Genomic DNA, 19,532 nt, shown 5'->3' on the forward strand with positions numbered 1-19,532 from the left:
TTTCTCTGTTTTCTACATTAAAAACAAACGATTACAGCTCAAGTTGACCCGAAACAACAAACTAGCTGAACTTGGTTGAACACCAAACACTGAACAGCTGGAATATGTGATATCTGTAGGTGGTGTTTAAGACTGTTTCTAATGAAAGTCAGTGTTCATCTGAGGCTTTTTTATGGACTGTAGAATCGATACGAGTTAAACCAGCAGGAAAACCACGGCTGAGTATCAACAGATTTCTTGATTACAAAGATTACTTAAGAGTGCATCCAGAGGACACAAATCTTCCCTTAACGTTTGTTTTTATTGATTTTAGGGTCAAATTAATCTTAAAATGTGCCTGGTTTTAACATGAACTCATGGATAATCCACCTCTACTTGTTTGCATCTATTATCAAACAGAATCAAGAACAGTTCAATGAAAACCATAAAAAAAAACAAACAAAAAAAAAACAATAAGAAGCAACAGATGTCTGAAAAAGGCATGCGTTAGCATTTAGCATCAAATTACCTCCATGTACAAACACATCTGTGGAGGTTCGGTGCAAACATAATTAACATAGCTTCAACATGGGAGCCTCTGCCACTGTTTTGCTCCTCTCCCTGAACATTTTTTAACACATCTGTGTGTCTGCTGACTCTGTAAGCATCATACTTCAGGGTTGCATTTAAACATTTCAAGTGCAATGAGGAGACAAATGAAAAAGTTTTCACAGTACGGAGACCGTAGGCTTTCCATGTCAACAGAAACAAGTTCTGAGGGCTAAAGCGTAAACAAAAACTAAGCTGTATTCACTGTGGCAGCAGGGAAAAACCAGCATGTGCAGCTGAGTATTATGTCTCCTTCGATGCGACAACAGCCCTCCCAGCTCACAAAAAGTCATTTGATTCGTGCTCATTAAACTCCTCTTAGCAGTTTTATTAAACACTGTAAAAGAAGTAATCCTGTTTATGTACTGAGGGGTGCAGCACCTATTCTATGCCAAACAGGAGGAGAAAATAGCTTATTCATGGGTTGAGGGTGGGGTCATGGTGACCAATGTCACCACCATGTACAGAACCCAGTCTGGTCTAGATGATTTGATTTTCCAGGTAAACTCTGAGCTTCCCTTTCTTTTCTGGTCAATAAAACTAGTGATTGCATCTAAATGAGTAACATTTATTCACAATGATCAGTTTATCAGGCGTTTGTCCATTTCCTGTAGGAAGACTTCAAACCAAAAGCCAAAAGATTTTAATGTTTATACGGAACTTTCAAACTGATTTCCATCTTTTACGCTTGGCTTTTAAATATAATTTAGTCAGTTATTAAAGAGATAAAATGGTAATTCTTCACTTTATAGCTCCCAGTTATGAGAAGATAACTGTGTAATTTAATTACATCATGAATTGTTACGAGTTAGTCATTTTCAGGGAAAGTGCCCTGAAAAGACTCCATTTTATTAAAATGATCAGAAAATTAAATGTAGAAGCTAAAGTAATCATATTTTTTCGGGGAAAAAAGCATATTAGTTAGTTTTCCATGTTAACTATTTTTTCAGTGGCTTTTATTGAAGTAAAATCTTTAGAACAATAAGAAATTTGACTAGTTTAACTCCAAAGACTGAGCACAGATGCCATACTTGGATGCTAACATCCCTGTTCTGCTCGTCTCTGGTTTTAGCAGCATCCTGCAGATTACAGCCGCCCTGCATCTTTTGCTGCTGCATCTGCAAACATCTGAGGGTTTCTGTGTTTCTCACCTCCGTTCAGAGAGGAGACGCTCGGCTTCTTCACAGCAGGACGACTCCTCTTCAGCCTGAAGAACAGAGAGCTTCTGTAAGTCATCAGTGGTTTCAAGCTGCAAAGCTACAGCTCAGAGTTTCTTATGAGGACGCACAAACAACACTTGCCATCAGAAACAAGTCTCCATCAATAGCTGCTATAAAATATCGTTAACACACCTGTAAATTTGATTGATGATGACGATAGGTCACACAGTCAAATGAAGGTTTCTCTTCTAGGTCACATGACGATGAAATTAAGGAGGTAGGAAGAGGCTGCAGGGTGTTGTCATGGCAATGATGATGTAACTGGTTGTATGCATTGGTGAGGGCTCCATCCTTGTAGGGCTGTAACACCAAACACACACACACACACCAAGTTATTGACACATGTTCAAACATAATATAAGTCCACTATCTGAGTCAGAATCAGTCAGTCCAGGTCTAAGGAGCTTAATATTTGTTCTGAGAAGCTTTGTTCTTCAACACAGTCTGAACCCTCTTAGAGACGTTTTCTGTCATTTCTAGAATAGTTCTCCAGCATCCGTGAAGGGATTTACAAACCTCTTTTTCAGGAAGTGCAATCTTCATACAGACTAAAGGCCCTTTTATGTTCGACGCAGTAGACAGAGAAGGAGATGCAGACAAGACAGAGACACAGAAGGAGACACAATAGATGAAGACGCAGACGGAGACGCAGTAGATGAAGACGCAGATGGAGACGCAGATGGAGACACAGTAGACGGAGACCCAGACAGACGGACAGTTTCGTCTTCTGCGTCGGTTATGTGTGTAATTTGGTGTGTTTTCAGGGAGCTTAGCTATCCGTCACTCGACACAGAAGACGGAGCAATACCACTGGAAATCAAGGGGCAGTGTTGAGCAGAACAGGTGACGTGACCAGCGAAAGAAACAAACCAGAGAAGAAGAAGAGGAAAAGAAATTGAACAAAAAAACAGAAGAATTTAGACACACGCAAGAACTGCAGAAATTGCACAAGCTTTTGAATAAAGACTATATGCAAGTGTTTAGGGCATGTTTGACGGTTGGAAACAACTTTATAGCGATGCATTACCGCTGCTAAACGGTGTCTGAAACTGACGTCGGCTCGTGGAAGTGAACTCTGAACTCAGCACTGCCCCCTAGTGGAGGAACTGACTTAACTATGGCTACACAAACACACATGGAAGTCTGAGGACAGCAACGTATGACAACTTTTCAAACAGACGTCGACATTTATGTAGGTAAGGGAGCAGAAATGGATCTTAAGAGACTTTGAAAAACGATACAGATGTTTAGACATTAGCTTCCAGTCTCCTCTAGTTGGGCCCGTAAAGAATGATTTTCATTAATCACTTTATTACTTGGACACGTGATTGGTTACCCTGGCTAGTTCCTACTAATCCTTAACATAGTCTTCAGGAATAGTTCTTTAGGATCCTTGAAGGACTTCTTTGGATTTTTCTGGGTTCTAGGAAGGGTCCATCGCTCCATCGGACCGGTTTCCACTGATCTTCAGTCCAGTTCTTGTGTCATGTGACAAGCTGAACCAAAATATGGATTCATTTGCAGATTTTTTTTCTCCATGATGGATCTAAAACTTGGATTTTATTTCTGCTCCTGTTTGTTCGGAACTTTTAGATTATTTTACAGGTGAAGAACACCTGTGCTGTTAGACTCATCCTTCTAATTACAATAGTTAATCAGCAGGTTTGGCCTGAGAAAAGTCATATATCAGCTTTCATTTGAAAAGCAAAAGCAGAGATAGTAAAGAGGGAGGAAAGAAAGAAGGAAGATGGCTGGTTTTTCACCTGTTTTTATGTGGATTGTTAAAGTGCAGCCAGACTAGATGCATAAATCAGGACTTTATGGTTCATCCTGCAGCCTTAGAAGTGATGAACAGGACGGAAGGAGAGGAGAATAGATTCCTTTCAGCAGTAATGAAAATGAAGTCTAATAGACAGAAACATGAACACAGAGAAGTCTGGAGGATGCTTTCAGGACTCCATCTTTACCAGAATCTTTTTAGACCCACACATTTTATGAAAATATATCAGCAAACAAAGAGGTGAAAAACTGCAGAATCACCTTCCTGCAGGACTGAGTTTGGATTCAGGATGAATCAGCTCTTTAAGATGTTTTGTGACTAAGTGTGAGCAGCATGATTGATGCTGCTTAATCTCACTTTTAGTCATCTAAGAGAATAATCTGGAAAAGATTATCTTGAAGGTGAGTTTATTCCCTTTAAATTCAAGGTGCATCACCTATGTATGAAGAAACTTTAGCCCTGAAAACTTCCCTAGATTTCCAGTGTCCCTGAGTGCTATCCATTCTATCATCAGTGTCTCAGGAAGTTAGTGTGTCACTCTGTGGGATAAACTGTGATGGATAGTTTACCCTTTTAGTGATCTACAGAAGTTTTCTATATATTTTTATCCTGTCCAGGAAGTTTGGAAGTCCAGCCACAACATGTAGTGTTTATCCAGAGACTCTATATAGAGTCTAACCATAGAGACCGTATACATTTACCATATACAAAAAAAAGAAAACAAAAAACAGAAAAACACAGGACCAAAAATAGTGAAACATATCCTGAAATTTTAAAGGTTAAAATCTTCTTTCCCATGTCAAACGTAGAACTTTCTGAGATCTCACCTGAAAACAGATTTTAACCTAATCTAACTACAAATAAAAGTTATAAACTTTCCTTCCCAAAGTCCAAAGTAGGTCTGAGAGAAATCTACACTCAGGCCAACATAAAGCCAGAGATGCAAACTCTTTAGATCCTTGTTAAACATCCTGCAGGGACTCATTAGCTTACCTTAATCTGAAGGTTTTCTTTTATAATAAGATGCATCCATGTTATACAAAAACTTTCTCCATTGTTTGTAAAGGAGGTGTTTTTCTATAAAAATGTAATCCGTAGAAACTTAATAAAAAGTAAAAGCTGTGTCTACTGACAGATTCATGGTTTAAAATCTCCAACACTGTCCATGTTTGTCATCTGAACTGATCTGAACCTGCTGCAGTATTCAGAGTGTTTGTGTGTTTGTTTGTGAGAGTGAATGAAAACATGAGGTCAGGAGGTTTCTCTCTCTCACACACACACATACACACACCATGGACACCATACATACATATACATACACACACACATATATATATATATATATATATATATATATATATATATATACACACACATATATATATATATATATATATATATATATACACACACATATATATATATATATATATATATATATACACACACATATATATATATATATATATATATATATATATATATATATATATCTCCTTTTAGAAAATATTAAGTACCAGTCAAAACTTCTGACTGGTACTATAAGTGTAGTTGCCTCAGTTAATCTTTGTCACTACTAGATCACAGTGGATCTACAAAAGCTCCACAAACTTAATCCCTTTTCTAGGTGAAAAATCCAGTATTTCATATCACGATCAAAGCAACTTTTCCAGCTCTAGAAGTTATTTTAAATGTACATATGTCTACATTTTCCACATGTGTAGTAATCCTGACACATGAACTGACTCACCTCATCATACAAACTAAAGTCACATCTATAAAGTCAGAAAGTTTCCTCCTGAAACCTCACATGGACAAATTAGGAATTACAGCTATTGTCCTAAATGTCATTTTCACATGTACTAAATTCATCCCAAAGCCCAGACTGGACCTTCATTTTGTTCAAAATCTAAAGCCATAAATGTCCTTTTCACCAGTGTTCAATGATCCCACCTTCACCTGTCCATCGGTCTGCACAGCTTTGGAACAGGTAGTCATCCTTTCGGGGGAGGCAGAGCTCTGGACTCGTAGCCACGCCTTCACACGGCCCCCATCAAAGTTCATCAGCTCGCCGGCATCTCTGTCAGGAGTCGAGGTCATCCACTGTTCCCTGCACGGCACAGCCCTCACCTGGTTAGCTGCAACTGGTGAGAAGAAGCCAGGGTGGGCGTGGTCAAGCCATTCCTCCGGACCCTGCAGAGTAACCACAGGGAATCATTTCAATTATTTTTCACTTTATTTTAATTTTTCCCTTAAATTATTCTTTAAATAATTTTGTCTGTTATTAGACAGAATTGTAATCTGAAGATTAAGCTTCCTTGATCACACAAAGATCACAGTTGAAAATCCATGTAGACGTAGATCAGAAATTACTAATATTAGAAGCTTGCACAGGAAAAGAATAAGAAAAAACACTTCTAAATTTGCATTTTGACTCATGTGGGTATAAAAGGAGCATTTCTGAGAGGCAGAGTCTCTCAGATGGAAAGATGGACAGAGGTTCATCAATCTGAGTCAGGAAGACTTCCAGAAACCACTGTCTGTGAACACAGTTCACCCTGAAACTCACAAATGCAGGTTAAAGCCCCATCATACAGAGAAGAAGCCAGATGTGAACAGGATCCAGAACCAGCCCCGTCATCAATGCTGGAAAGTACATGGAGGTTTTAGAGCAACATCTGCTCCCATCCAGACAACATCTCTTTCAGGGAAGTCCTTGCAGATTTCAGCAAGACGATGCTGAACCACATCCTGCATCCATCACAGCAGCATGGCTTCACAGGAGAAGAGTCCGGCTGCTGAACTGGCCTGCCTGCAGTCCAGACCTTTCACCAGTACACAACATCTGGAGCATCATAGAAGCAGAAATCCAGCAACCAAGGTCCAGGACTGTAGAGCAGCTAGAATCCTGCATCAGACCAGAATGGAACAACATTCCTCTCCTAAAACTCCAGCAACTGGTCTCCTCACTTCCCAGACGTTTCCAGACATGTTAGAAGAAGAGATGCTACACCATGCTGAACACCACCCTGGAACTACTTTTTACACCGTGCTGAACACCACCCTGGAACTACTTTTTACACCGTGCTGAACACCACCCTGGAACTACTTTTTACACCGTGCTGAACACCACCCTGGAACTACTTTTTACACCATGCTGAACACCACCCTGGAACTACTTTTTACACCATGCTGAACATCACCCTGGAACTACTTTTTACACCATGCCGAATATGAACCTGGAACTACTTTTTACACCGTGCTGAACACCACCCTGGAACTACTTTTTACACCGTGCTGAACATCACCCTGGAACTACTTTTTACACCATGCTGAACATCACCCTGGAACTACTTTTTACACCATGCTGAACATCACCCTGGAACTACTTTTTACACCATGCTGAACATCACCCTGGAACTACTTTTTACACCATGCTGAACATCACCCTGGAACTACTTTTTACACCATGCCGAATATGAACCTGGAACTACTTTTTACACCATGCTGAACACCACCCTGGAACTACTTTTTACACCATGCTGAACATCACCCTGGAACTACTTTTTACACCGTGCCGAACATCACCCTGGAACTACTTTTTACACCATGCTGAACATCACCCTGGAACTACTTTTTACACCATGCTGAACATCACCCTGGAACTACTTTTTACACCATGCCGAATATGAACCTGGAACTACTTTTTACACCATGCTGAACATCACCCTGGAACTACTTTTTACACCATGCCGAATATGAACCTGGAACTACTTTTTACACCATGCTGAACATCACCCTGGAACTACTTTTTACACCGTGCCGAACATGAACCTGGAACTACTTTTTACACCGTGCCGAACATGAACCTGGAACTACTTTTTACACCGTGCCTAACATCACCCTGGAACTACTTTTTTGTAATTGGGATTATAAGTTTGCACAGAAAAATTTAAATAAAAAAACTATTTCTAAATACAGACTTTGACTCATTTTGGTTTCTGTCTCTGACGGCTGTTCCATCTAAATGTGTTAGACTGGTTAAAACTCTTCAGACATCTGCCACATTTGAAATGACAAATACAACAGTTTGAAGTGTATTTGACAACCTCAAAACTGTACAATAACCAAAGCTGGTGTAAAAACTTACTAACTTATTTTCACAGAAATCGACTAACAGCATACTTTGAAGAGGAGTTGATGAACTTGATGTTTCTAAAACACACCTGGACTCACTTTACTAGTGAATGAAATTCATTTTGCATCCAAAGTGAAAGAATCTGACAGCTGCTTCATCAAAAAGAGAGGTGGATGGGAGAGAGGGTTGTTGTGGGACACAGGAACGTCTTGTTCTGAATTCCTGCAACGTTCCAGCTTCCAGAGTCGAGGTCACTCAGTTGTAGATTTAATGAAGCAGCAGAGCGGGGCCTGCAGGGAGGACGAGCCGACAACACGCCTTTATTGTCCGATAAATAACAAGGTTGGAAAAAACTCTGCGAGATGACACGGGCCAACGCAAACTTTGATGTCTTTGTTGTGATCGTGCAGCTGTAATCAGATGCTAATTGAGTTTTACACGTATCTCTTCATCTTACCTGTCGGGGTTTAGAGTTCATAGACAGTGCAGGAGTTTGCAGGTGTGAAGCAGACAGCGATGTGGTGAAAAATAAAAAGAGAGGGAGGGCTACAGCATGCACACTTCACAATCTTTATTTCCCTGATTCATCTGCCCCCGTCTTGTTTACATGTCACCATCCCCACTCATCGTTGTTTCTGCTCTCCGACTCCTGCCGGCACATTTCATGTCTTCGCTGCTGTGTGCCACCAAAAATAAAGCTAAAAAAGGCAACAGCTGAACCTGACAACATATAAAGCTGCCACATTCTGCAGGCGTCATCAATAAATCAGAGGAAGAGGAGGGGAACTGTTGTAACCAGCTCACAGAGCAGACATGCAGCCATGGAGAGACAGATGAAGCCTCAGAGCGAGGCAGCATCTGGGTCAAAGCAGAAGAACACAGAGATGAAAGTAAACACTGAAATAAGAGACGTTTTCCTGGGTCTCACATGGGAAAGTCTTTAAATTTAAGCACCCAATTTTGGGATGTGGATTTTAAACAATATTGTGTTGCACTTTTTCTTGACCTGTCTCAGGCTTTAGACACCGCTGATTGCTCTTAACTAACACTCTGCTCCAGATCGGTGTCTCTGATCGAGCTGTCACTTGCTTTGTAGATTATCCAGTCCTTCCAGGATTTTAGCATTTTTGTGTGATTGTTACGACCTGTTAATGCAGAGAGACCAAAGAATTGTGTTGTGTTCTTGATAACTTTGGTCTAACTCAGCATGTGGAACAGAGGACCCTGCTTGGATCTAGTCATCTCTAAAGGTCTGAATATTTCCCAGGTTGTGGTGCTGGATGTTGCTGTGTCTGATCATTCCTGTGTTTTCTTTGCGATGCTGTTACTGTCAACAAAAAACCCCAACAGACGTTATCAAGAAAGGGTGCATTAATGAAAATACCAGTGAAATGTTTCTACCAGCTTTCTCTCCATCACCCCCCTCCCCCGGCCTTCAGTTGATGAGCTTGTGGATCTTTTAAATGGTAAAATTACAGCTTTATTGATGTCATTGGTGAAAGTGATCGCTACCAACAATGACATGCAGAATTTGCCAGGATTGGCTGAATTTGCATTAATAGTTGCAATCACATCGCGAACCCCTGGAGGGAACAGAGAGTCCAGTTGGCGGGTTCCTCCTCCTCTTTCCTCAGGAGGCCTGACATTGGTCTTATAATCTGTGTGATAACCTGCCATGTACCATTTTTATGCCGACGATCTGGTGATCTATTGCTGCTCTTCCTCAACTGTCCAGGCTTTAAAGATTTTACTGACTGCTTTTAACACAACTCAGGCTCATCAGCAGGTATTAAAACTGGTTTTTAATGCAGATAAAACCAAAATCATGGTATTTTTAATCAAACATGATTTTTCAGAAATTATTCAGTCAATAACAGACCAAGGCAATCCAATAGAATTGTTCTTTAAATATAAGTATCTGTGCTTTCTGAGTGATCATCGCATTTCTTTCCAAGCTCATATAATAAGTTTGGTCAGTAAAATCAGTGTGAAGCTTGGGTTTTATTATCGTAAAAACTCCTGCTTCTCCCTCCGGGCTCCCAAGCACCTTGTCTCACCTGCATCGATGCTATTGCTTAATACCACAACTAAATGTCTGCAATTTCTAAACACTGTCTATCACAGTACTTTACATGTTACCACTGGCTGTAGTCGTCTCACTCATCATCATAACTTGTTTGCCACAGCCAAGTGGTTCCCATAGATACACTGAACGGCTGGGATACGCAACGTTCTTCTAGGTTTGGTTCCAACATGTCTATCTTGTCTTCTTCAAAGGACCAATAGCCATGATGCCTTATTGGTTTGTGATATTTATCATTTAAATGTTCCCAGATTCCGGGCTGAACTGGGAAAAAGAGCGTAGAACACCTTACAAACTGAGCCGAAGACGTCGGAGCTCATTTCCTTCCAGGCTTTTCCTTCTCGTTTAGGGTTAAAAACACAACAGTGTTTGAGTTTTTAATTGTTGCTTAACTTCAGTACTTGTACCACAACTACTTATCGAACTGCTTTATTTCAGCCATTAAAACTTATTCATCTGTATGAAATTACTGAAATATTGGTAGTTTTAATTTTATGTATTATTATAATGAACTTTGCAGTTGTATTTTGTTTTCCATGGTGTGCGCTGTGGTCCCCTTGGCCAGATCAACCTTGCAAAGAAGTTGAACTCAGTGGGATTTTTAATCTGGTTAAGTAAAGGTTTAATAAAATGAAATAATAAATTAAGTAAGTCCAACATATCAGCCAATGGAGAAATTTAAAGAAATCTAGAACAATGGTGGCTAAAAACCACTAAAACATAGTTTTATTTGTTGGATTGAGCATAAACCTAGAAAATGACTCTCCTTGTACATCTTTGTAAAGTTTAATCACCGTCGGGACTCAAATCACCGTCGTGACTCACCACATCTGTTTCCTGGTTTGTGATGTCATTGCTGATGTCAGAGCGCGAGTCAAGGGAACTGAAATAGCTCCACCTCTTCAGGTCATCTCTGGGACCCAGACCTACGAAGTCAAGAATGAGCATTTAAATCCTCAACAGCAACGTTTAAAGATGTGAGAAAAAAGTGCTCCGTTGGTCTCTCAGTCTTACCAACATCAGGACAAGTTTTCTTTACTCAAGGAAGTTTCAGTATGGCATGTTTACAGAGATTTAAACTAGCTGAATTTGGTTCTGTGGACCAGCTGTCCACAGAACAGATCCGGCTCACTATGGGACAGCTTGACTTGGTAGGGGATGGGTCGGTTGATTGGGGGGCAGGACAAGTTATAATAACAACTGGAGGAAGCGGGATGGTGCCGAGAGACTGATGGATCTACATTCTTCATGGTCACAAAACTTCATGGCCTACCTGTGCTGGCACTGAAATAAGAAGAGTCTGCATCGTCATGGGAAACCGACCGCCCAATATCCACCGAGGGGTCCCACTCCAATCCCATATGCTCATGAACAGGAGAGGATGGAGCCGGAGGAGGAGGAGGATGGTGAAGAGGTGAAGTTTGTTCTGAGGAGAAGGCCGGTGTGGGGTTAAACGCCGGTCTAAAATCTGCAGGAAATTGTTGAGATAAATTTAATTTTTTCCTAACAACTGATCTGAAATTCACCAGCGGAGATAAAGTTTCACCTTTAAAATGGTCCAAGTTCTGTTTGTCAAACAGTCCGTCTTCTTCCTGCAGAGTCTCTGAAGGACAACCAGAGTCCGTAGCCTGAGACAGAATCCAGTCGTCCTCAAACACCTGGAGGAAGAGAAGGAGGATGATTCAGCTTTAGAAATACTTTAATAACCCCAGAGGGAAACAATGAAAAATGGCAGCACACAGTAAGAGAAAAATAAATGAAAAGTAAGACGAAGAGTAATCATCATCATCATTATTTTAATTATAATAATTATTATTATTATTACAAATTAATATTTATATCTTTAACATGTATAAAATGAATAAATGTAAGTAAATATATGAATGAAAGAAAATGTGTTTATTTGACTTTTGTTTAAAAATATGCAATTAAATAAAAAAAAAATAAACGAAAAAATTATATTTGTAAAAAAGAAATGTAAATAAATGTGAAATAATTCATTTAGCAAATCTTAAATTGTACAACATTAAAATGAATAAATGTAAATGAATGACTACATAAATTCAGTGTATTCATTTTACATGTGTATATTTAAAAAATTATATTAAAAAATGTAATTAAATCTAAAACAAATCTGAAATTTTACATCTTTAAACAAATACGTGTAAATGAAGTGAAACAATACTTAAATATATTAAATATACAAATCTAAAATTGTACATCTTTAAAATGAATGTAAATTAATTATTGTATATTTAAATAAATGCACAAATAATCAAAATAACAATAATTTATTAAAATTTTTTCCCCATATAAAATTTTATATTTTTAAATTTGTGTCTGTGTGTGTGTGTGTGTGTGTGTGTGTGTGTGTGTGTGTGTGTTTGTGTGTGTGTACCAGTCTCATGCTGAGAAGACGAGTGTGCGTCCGGGCGATGTTACTGTAAACATGGCTGCAGCGGCGCAGCAGCTCCAGCAGCCCACTCTCGACGTGCTGAGCATCAGCTGACTCGCTGCGTTGGATCAACGCCTCGCCGCGCTGCAGCAGAGCGTTCACACGACTCGAGTTCTCACACACACACTGCTGGAAAGACTGCACGCGTGCACAAAGAAAATAAAACTAAACAAATCTGAAAAAGTGAAAAATGCTTGACATGTATGACGCTGCGTACACACACACCTGCAGCTGCCTCAGCTTTTCACAGGTATTTCCTGTCAGGTGCTCTATCTCCATCAGACGGACGTCCATGTTACCCAACCAGAGTGCAAGCTCCTCCCTCTCTGCTTCAAACTCCTCCCACTCCAAGACAAAGAGCTGAAAGAGAGAGAGCAGATAAAAGTCACTTCCACTTCTTATATTAAAAATTTAAAGTCCATCTTTAGATGTGAAGAAGCTGATTCAGAGGAACTTTCAGAACCTGCAGTCGTCCTGTGATGGATTCCAGCTTGGTGTTCAGATCATCCCATCGTCGGCCATTTTCCCGCGCCAACGCTAGCAGCCGAGCCTGCATGGTGCCCTGAAACAGCCGAGTTAGAGTCCGATTCTTCCGGGTCAGACTGTCCAGCTGGACAAGGCGACGTCCCGCCTCACATTGCAGCCTCTGTATGAAAACACACAAAGTAAATCTGGAGCAGTGATCAGGAAACGGTAACACAATTTCACATCATTGCCCAGCCTCTTCCAACAAGGTGACTCACACGTCCCACTATAACCTTGTTTACACCAAAGGTTCCGGGTCAGGGAGGTCGGTTTGGTTCGGTAAATCCTGACCTGTGTTTTGTTCCACAGCCAGAGGTGAGATATCTGGTAGGCAGGGTATCAGCCAGAAAGTGAAAGATGCGTTAGCTATGGAATAGCCTGAATAGTGGTGCGACACCATCCTTGAATTAGAAGGGAGAACTCAACGAAGGCGAATGGTGGACTTCCAGCAGTTTCTGTTCTTTCTTCTTGGCATGTGGCTTTAAACAAGCTCCACCCTTTTGGGTCGGATCGGTAAGACTGGGACCCAAACGGAAGGATCTCAAAAGAGGTGAATGGGCTGGATTGGGTATTTTGGCTCGCTTCACAGGTTTTGTCTGTGAAAAAAAAATGCATACCGACCCTAGCCATTCGCATAGGTGGAAATGAGGTTTATGAGCCCCTTCACACTAGCCAGGAACCTGAAAAGTCGTTTTCCCAACAAGCACCAAAAAACAGCAGTTCTCAATCCAATACGGTGACCTAATCAGTGGGCAAAAGCTGCTATGGACAAAGTGATGTAAAAGTAATTCATATAATTTCTTAATTTCTTTCTAGCTTTGGTTTTTCTCTGCAGCTCCTTAGGAAGTACAACAATTCATGATGTATGGATGGGTGGAAACCTCTCTGTAGCCACATTTATCTACTGTTTTTATCCACTGACTTTCAAAACAGAACCAACAGAGAAAGGCTAGAAATATGAGAGGAGGTTTGCGAGTCTAGTCTGTGGTCAGTTTTCTGAAATTTTATTATCAGCAAAGACATGTTTGGCTTCCACATGCATCAGATAGAACATTTTGTTGCCATTTCTGTGTTTCCAGCATAACTGAAAAAGCAAAAGAAAAGATAAAATTAAAATATTTTCCCTTCATCCATTTAAAAAGCTGCTTTACTGCATGCTGGAGCTGCAGATGATTACTGGTGGGTATCAGATTTCCCAGAACAGACCGATCCAACAGCAGAATTTAATTTGGACTAACAAACAGAATCTACGGTTGCACACAAACTTTGTGATTTAAATTGGCAAGACATCTTTATTTACACAGTAACACCACCTGCCTGGGCTTTACGACTCACCTTGAGCCTCACAAGACAAATACAGAGATCAAACACAGGTGCAGTTCTGACAGTTCTGACAGGATCAATTCAAAGAGCAAAGTAAGAGACCAAATTTGGTTTGAGGGAGGAAAGAGTCAGACAGTTTTTATCTATCCACACCTCAAACTTCCTCAGCTCTTCCTTGGCAGCGCTGTAGGTAACATGGGTGAAGTTCAGAGGAGTCATGGCCTGCTCAGCCAGCTGCAGCCAAGCCTCCAGTTGGTCGTGTTCCTTCATGAACTCATGCCAGAGCATCCATTTCCTCTCCAACCTGCAGAGTTAAACACACAAAACATGGCTGATTTCCTCAAATGAAAGTAAAACTGCAGAAATGGAAGCAAACATGAGGGTGATGAGTTTGTAATAAAATATGAGCATATGCAGTGGTGGATTAAGATGGTCATGGACCCCCTAGGCTAATTTTGGGAGACCCCTAGGCTAATAAAAAAATAAATGAACATGTAGTCAAAGTTGGGGATTGTTCAAGCGCTGCACTACTCAAACAAATCGGACCTTTTAAATAACATGTACCACTCTCTGCTAGAGCCGGTGCTGCACCAAGAATTTCTGAAGGAGAAGACGAAACACATTATGAAGAAGAAAACTCGTTCATCTATTGGTCACTGCAGAACAACTTCAGTCTCTACTACATAACAGCTAAACACGGAGCTGCGTCCAGTCCTGGTAGCCAATCATATTTCTATCAGAACTCAATTCTTCCACGTCTGACCAAAAGCCATTTCTCCCATCCAGACGCCAAACTCCCCACACTTGCTTATGTTTTTGTTGCGTGCACCCACCATGTACTTTGTTTTTCAGTCCGCTTCTTGTATTTAGTCCACTTCAAACGGACCGAGACCTGCGTCTGTAGGCAGACAGAGTCCGCTTCTTTGATTCGAATCAGAATTTCTTTGCTTGTTAATATCCCAAACAAAGTGGACGTTCCCAGCAAGCAGACCGACTGTGACAACTCGCAGAAAAAAGAGAGAAAGTTGATTGATTTTATCAGCTGCAACACAACTGGAAGCTCAGTTTCAGTGCTGCTGTGTGAGGTCGATGTTTGTAGTCCAGTCAGAAATAATAAATAGGCCTAATTATGTCAGTGCCTGGAGTTCCACAGACAGTGGCCCAACACAACGTAATGCCATCCCTACATGTTGCAACAGCCGTGCATCCTGCAAAGTAAAGGGGTACTGCATCGATTCTGAATAGAGTGCAGCACTCACAGCTCCAAGGTTAGACACAGTAATACTGAAAACGAGAAAACTTTTTCAAAAGGGTGTTTAACCGTTTAACGCACCACTTTAGGTGAAAAACAGCTATTTCGGAGCAAGAGCTGTTTTAGACTCAACACCTGGTAGGCATCGGTGGAGTTTCACCTTTAACAGCAAGACTACATCATTGTTGTCCAGTGAGAAAGGGCTTCAAAATGAATAGAAAGACCCATTCTTCATTTTCCATTTTCTATGACTGTTTAATCAGGGACATCTTTCAAAAGATGATCCCCTCGGCCTGTTCATGTGTTGAAGTACGAGAATCCAATACTGTGGGGGGTGGGGATGGGGTGGTTACTTTAGTTACTGGTTGACACCACAGAGGATTCACAGTTTTTGGTTTATGAGCAGTCCCCAGAACATGTTTGAAGACATTTGCCTGCTTCCGTTGTTGACCGACCGGAGCATCATTGTTTGAAACCGGGATATCAAGCTCAACTTATCTAATGTCTGCTGGAGATAGAGTACGGTGAAGCTGGGCCACATCAAGTATTCCACTAAAAAGTACAACTGATTCAGTCTTCTCAATCTTTATTATCAACAGCTCTTTAACATGAACAGTTCTTCAGAAAAAAACAGTTGGTTCTTCTGAATATGAACAGCTCTTGACAACATGAACAGTTTTTCTGAACATGAACAGTTCTTTGGAACATGAATGGTTCTTCTAAACATCGCCTTCTCTTTGCTACCAGAGACATGCAGTGCTTCTTTTCACACAGCTGAGCCACAGTTGGCTTAAAGAAGGAAGAAGTTGTGACTCAGCCTGACTTGAAGATGCTCATCAGTAGGTTTGGACCTGAACTTTGACTTATTAAAGTTCATGGTGGAGAAGAGAGTTCTACACAAATAAGTGCTACTACAAAGACACATGGTCTGCTTGAACATCTTGGAACAGCTCAGGGAAGATAGAGGTCAATTCTCTTAAAAATCATGCAAGCTTTTCTGTTTTTCTATTCACCTCGTTAATATAATGGGACCCAAGAATACACAAAACCACTTTATCCTCATTATTTATGAAGATTCTGTTCATAAAGCTGGATTTATACACCCATACGGTTGGGCTGGTGTAGCCAACGCTGGTGAAATGTGCTCTTGCACTCGAGTGTAGGATTACAATGTTGTGTTGCAGTTTCTCGTCTGCGGTTACCTCACAAATTCAGTGAGAAGCTCCAGAAATTCGGAAACACATAATCACAAACTGACAAGTCCGCATCACTGCAAACGCCGCACCGATCCGCCTGTCGGTCTCCCGTTCCATCCTTCCCTCACTCGTGAACAAGACCCAGAGATACGTGAACTCCTCAACTTGGGGCAGGACCCTGCAGCAGCCCCCACTATCAACAGGGTGATTATCCACATAGGAACTAATGAAGCTGAACATCGAGAGCCTGAAATTACAAAGTCAGAGTTTAAGGACCTCTTTGAGTTTTTATCAGCTTGTGGCAAGTCTGTTTTTATCTCTGGTCCGATTCCCACGCTGGGCCGTGGGGACGGTGGTTTTTGCAGGATTCTATCGCTTCACTCATGGCTCAAAATTGACTTGAAACCCCCTCTGCTCCCACTTCACCCCTTCCCCCTCACTGGTACCCAACTGGATGATACGCATGACAAAACCACGTCCTCCCGGAACCCGTAGACATTGCCTTATAGTGCCTACTATTGGGGGGGGGGACAAACCTTTACATGACAGGCAATGCAGTTGGTGCGATTTTTCACCTAACTGAAATCACCCCAAAATGGGAGGTACTCAAGTATCATGACCTAATGCTGATTGGTCAATGACACACACCCAGGCCAAAGTATTCAGAAAGCTTACATTGTTTTTTTTATTATTATTATTATTCTCCTTTGGTGGCGCATCGCCCTATCACCCTTATGGACAAACGAGCCATTGTATTTAAATCTCGTTATTTTCATGTCAGCTCTCTTTAAAGTGGGTTTGTCCCAAAGAGTCAGCTATGCTGTGCTGTGATTGTAATTCTCTAGACTTCCAAAAAAGACACTCACTGCCCACATTGTTTCACGTCTCCATCTCCACTCCAGCTGCCGTCCACTTGTTTATCTTCTCCCTTTAGCTCCAATGGAGAAGAGCTGGAAAGAAGCGGGTGTTGAAACAGATCCAGGAGCAGCTGCGTGTCCATGACTTCATCTCCAGGTTCAACATTGCCGTCTTCCGCCTGGGGGATGGTGTCTCTCAGGTGTCCTGAGAAAGGAGAGTCTACTCCAGGCATTGTGGCATCACGTTGACTCTACCAAAGAAAACAAAGAGGACATAATCAATTTTCAGCCTCCTTTATCGACAGAACAGAGGTAAAAGCAACAGAAAAGCACAGGACACCTTACAAAAGCTCAGAAACTACAAAACCATCCAAGATGTGCAGACATGCAGCTGACTGGCATGTTTATACTGGCAGTTTTGACGGAAACAGCTCTGAATCTGGTCTGACCTGAACAAGTGGGAGTAATCAGCTGTTATATATAACACATTATATCCCAGATATTCCAAGAGGTGAAAGGAAGAGCTCTCCACAGTTGTTTCCTGTTGGAAGGACCACTTCTTGTACTGAATTACAATCATCAGTAATGTAGCTTACAGCGCCCCCCTCTGGTGACTCCAAACAACCCAATTTATTCAACTCAGCTCACTTTATGAAAACATATTCAATAACTTGGTTTTCATTGGCTTTCTTTAGATTTGCTTCATTATTTAATAGAAAATTAGCTCATAAAACAAACATCAGTAAAACAGAGTCAGGCCAGTACCGACACTAGCATCAGAAATCCTCGCCAGATCCTGCCAAAAGTAAGGGAATCGGTAGTGGCAAGTATTTCTGTCTTAACACCATCCACTACGACAGAAATGGAATCATACACACAGGAAGTTATGCAAACTTATGTGACAATAGATTTGTGTTGGTAGGCAGAGAAGCAGCTGCACATGCTGCACATGTTGTGCTAACATTTATCATTAGTGTTATGTCAGCAATTTGGCGTCATTACTCATTAGAAAATCCTGCTAGCAAAACAGCGACATGCTTCATATGCAGGGCTGAAGTTTCCAGAGGCGACACAAATGCTGCCAGATTTACCACCAGCGACCGTATAAAGCTTTTGTGGCAGTGGTGCTTCTAACATAACGTCTATATTGACACAAAGCAGCGCTTCCCATTTTTTAAAATCTAATGGAATCTATCGTTAGCATAAACAGTTGAAGAGTTACGGTAAGTTAGTCAATTTCTGTGGAGGCTCTGGTTTTTAAAGGTTGAATGAAAAGCAGAACGAACCACAGAAACAACAAACACTGGCAAAAGTTTTTGAAAACAGAGGAATTTAAAAAAAAAAAAAAAAAAAAAAAAAACGATAAAGCCACCGAAATAACCAACAAAGCTTCAGAATTACTTTTCCTGGATGGCCAGCTCCTGTCCAGTGTGACAAATGTTTACTGTAAGTCCAATTTCAAAATTTTTTAATTGAAATTCTTTGATTTTAATTTTTTTTACTTAATCAAAAATGTTCCGTGACACTCTGTTTTCATGTGTTAACTGAGTTTAACCTATGCTACACCAGTGAATAATAGTCGGATCTGCCGTATCAGAATCAGCAGAAAAGAAAAATGTTATCAGAACATCCCTAAAACTACTGAGAAGAAAACTTTAGCTGAAATGTTGAAGGAAACTGTCACAATTTCTTGATTTCACAATTAATCGCAGTATTAAACGCGGCAATTAATTAAACCTAAATATCCCTCAATATTGTAATTTTCCATAAAAGATCATGTCTGAACCGCCTCGTTAGATTAGCGCAGCTGGTTGGTTACTTTGTTATATTCTTTTGTTTTGTTAGCATCAGAAGACAGAAATAAATGAAGACCTAAATGGAAGATTTATGTTAATTCAGAGATTTAAAATGGTGGAAAATTAATTAACGCAGAATAATAATGATAATCATAATATCGTTGTTTGATTTTTTTGACAATAATCGTACCAGAGCCCCCCTCTGGTGACTCTTAGCAGCCACATTTATTCGTCAGACCAGTTAATGAAAACTTTTTAATTTGTTGCTTAAGATCACTTCAGATTAGCTTCATTATTTAATGGAAAATGAGTTCATACA

The 19,532-nt window shown here is 40.6% G+C and overlaps 1 protein-coding gene across 4 annotated transcripts in view; it reads right to left on the reverse strand.

Annotated features, from left to right (window-relative positions):
* si:ch211-137a8.2 (uncharacterized protein LOC777613 homolog) overlaps positions 1-19,532 on the reverse strand; it is a 46,109-nt gene that overhangs the window by 874 nt on the left and 25,703 nt on the right. For 2 of the 4 annotated variants that reach the window (XM_041993805.1, XM_041993803.1), the window contains exons 2-12: positions 17,427-17,668; positions 14,266-14,416; positions 12,728-12,910; positions 12,490-12,624; positions 12,208-12,402; positions 11,356-11,467; positions 11,083-11,277; positions 10,635-10,735; positions 5,542-5,781; positions 1,941-2,108; positions 1,740-1,795 (exon numbers count right to left, since the gene is read on the reverse strand). In XM_041993805.1, coding sequence (XP_041849739.1) covers positions 1,740-1,795; positions 1,941-2,108; positions 5,542-5,781; positions 10,635-10,735; positions 11,083-11,277; positions 11,356-11,467; positions 12,208-12,402; positions 12,490-12,624; positions 12,728-12,910; positions 14,266-14,416; positions 17,427-17,650 — 1,760 coding nt within the window. In that variant the 5' untranslated portion in view covers positions 17,651-17,668. The remainder of the gene's footprint in view (positions 1-1,739; positions 1,796-1,940; positions 2,109-5,541; positions 5,782-10,634; positions 10,736-11,082; positions 11,278-11,355; positions 11,468-12,207; positions 12,403-12,489; positions 12,625-12,727; positions 12,911-14,265; positions 14,417-17,426; positions 17,669-19,532) is intronic. The other 2 variants (XM_041993807.1, XM_041993806.1) reach the window with 2 other exon arrangements.

The sequence above is a fragment of the Melanotaenia boesemani genome, chromosome 9 (assembly GCF_017639745.1).
Source record: "Melanotaenia boesemani isolate fMelBoe1 chromosome 9, fMelBoe1.pri, whole genome shotgun sequence".
In the NCBI taxonomy this organism is placed as follows: domain Eukaryota; kingdom Metazoa; phylum Chordata; class Actinopteri; order Atheriniformes; family Melanotaeniidae; genus Melanotaenia; species Melanotaenia boesemani.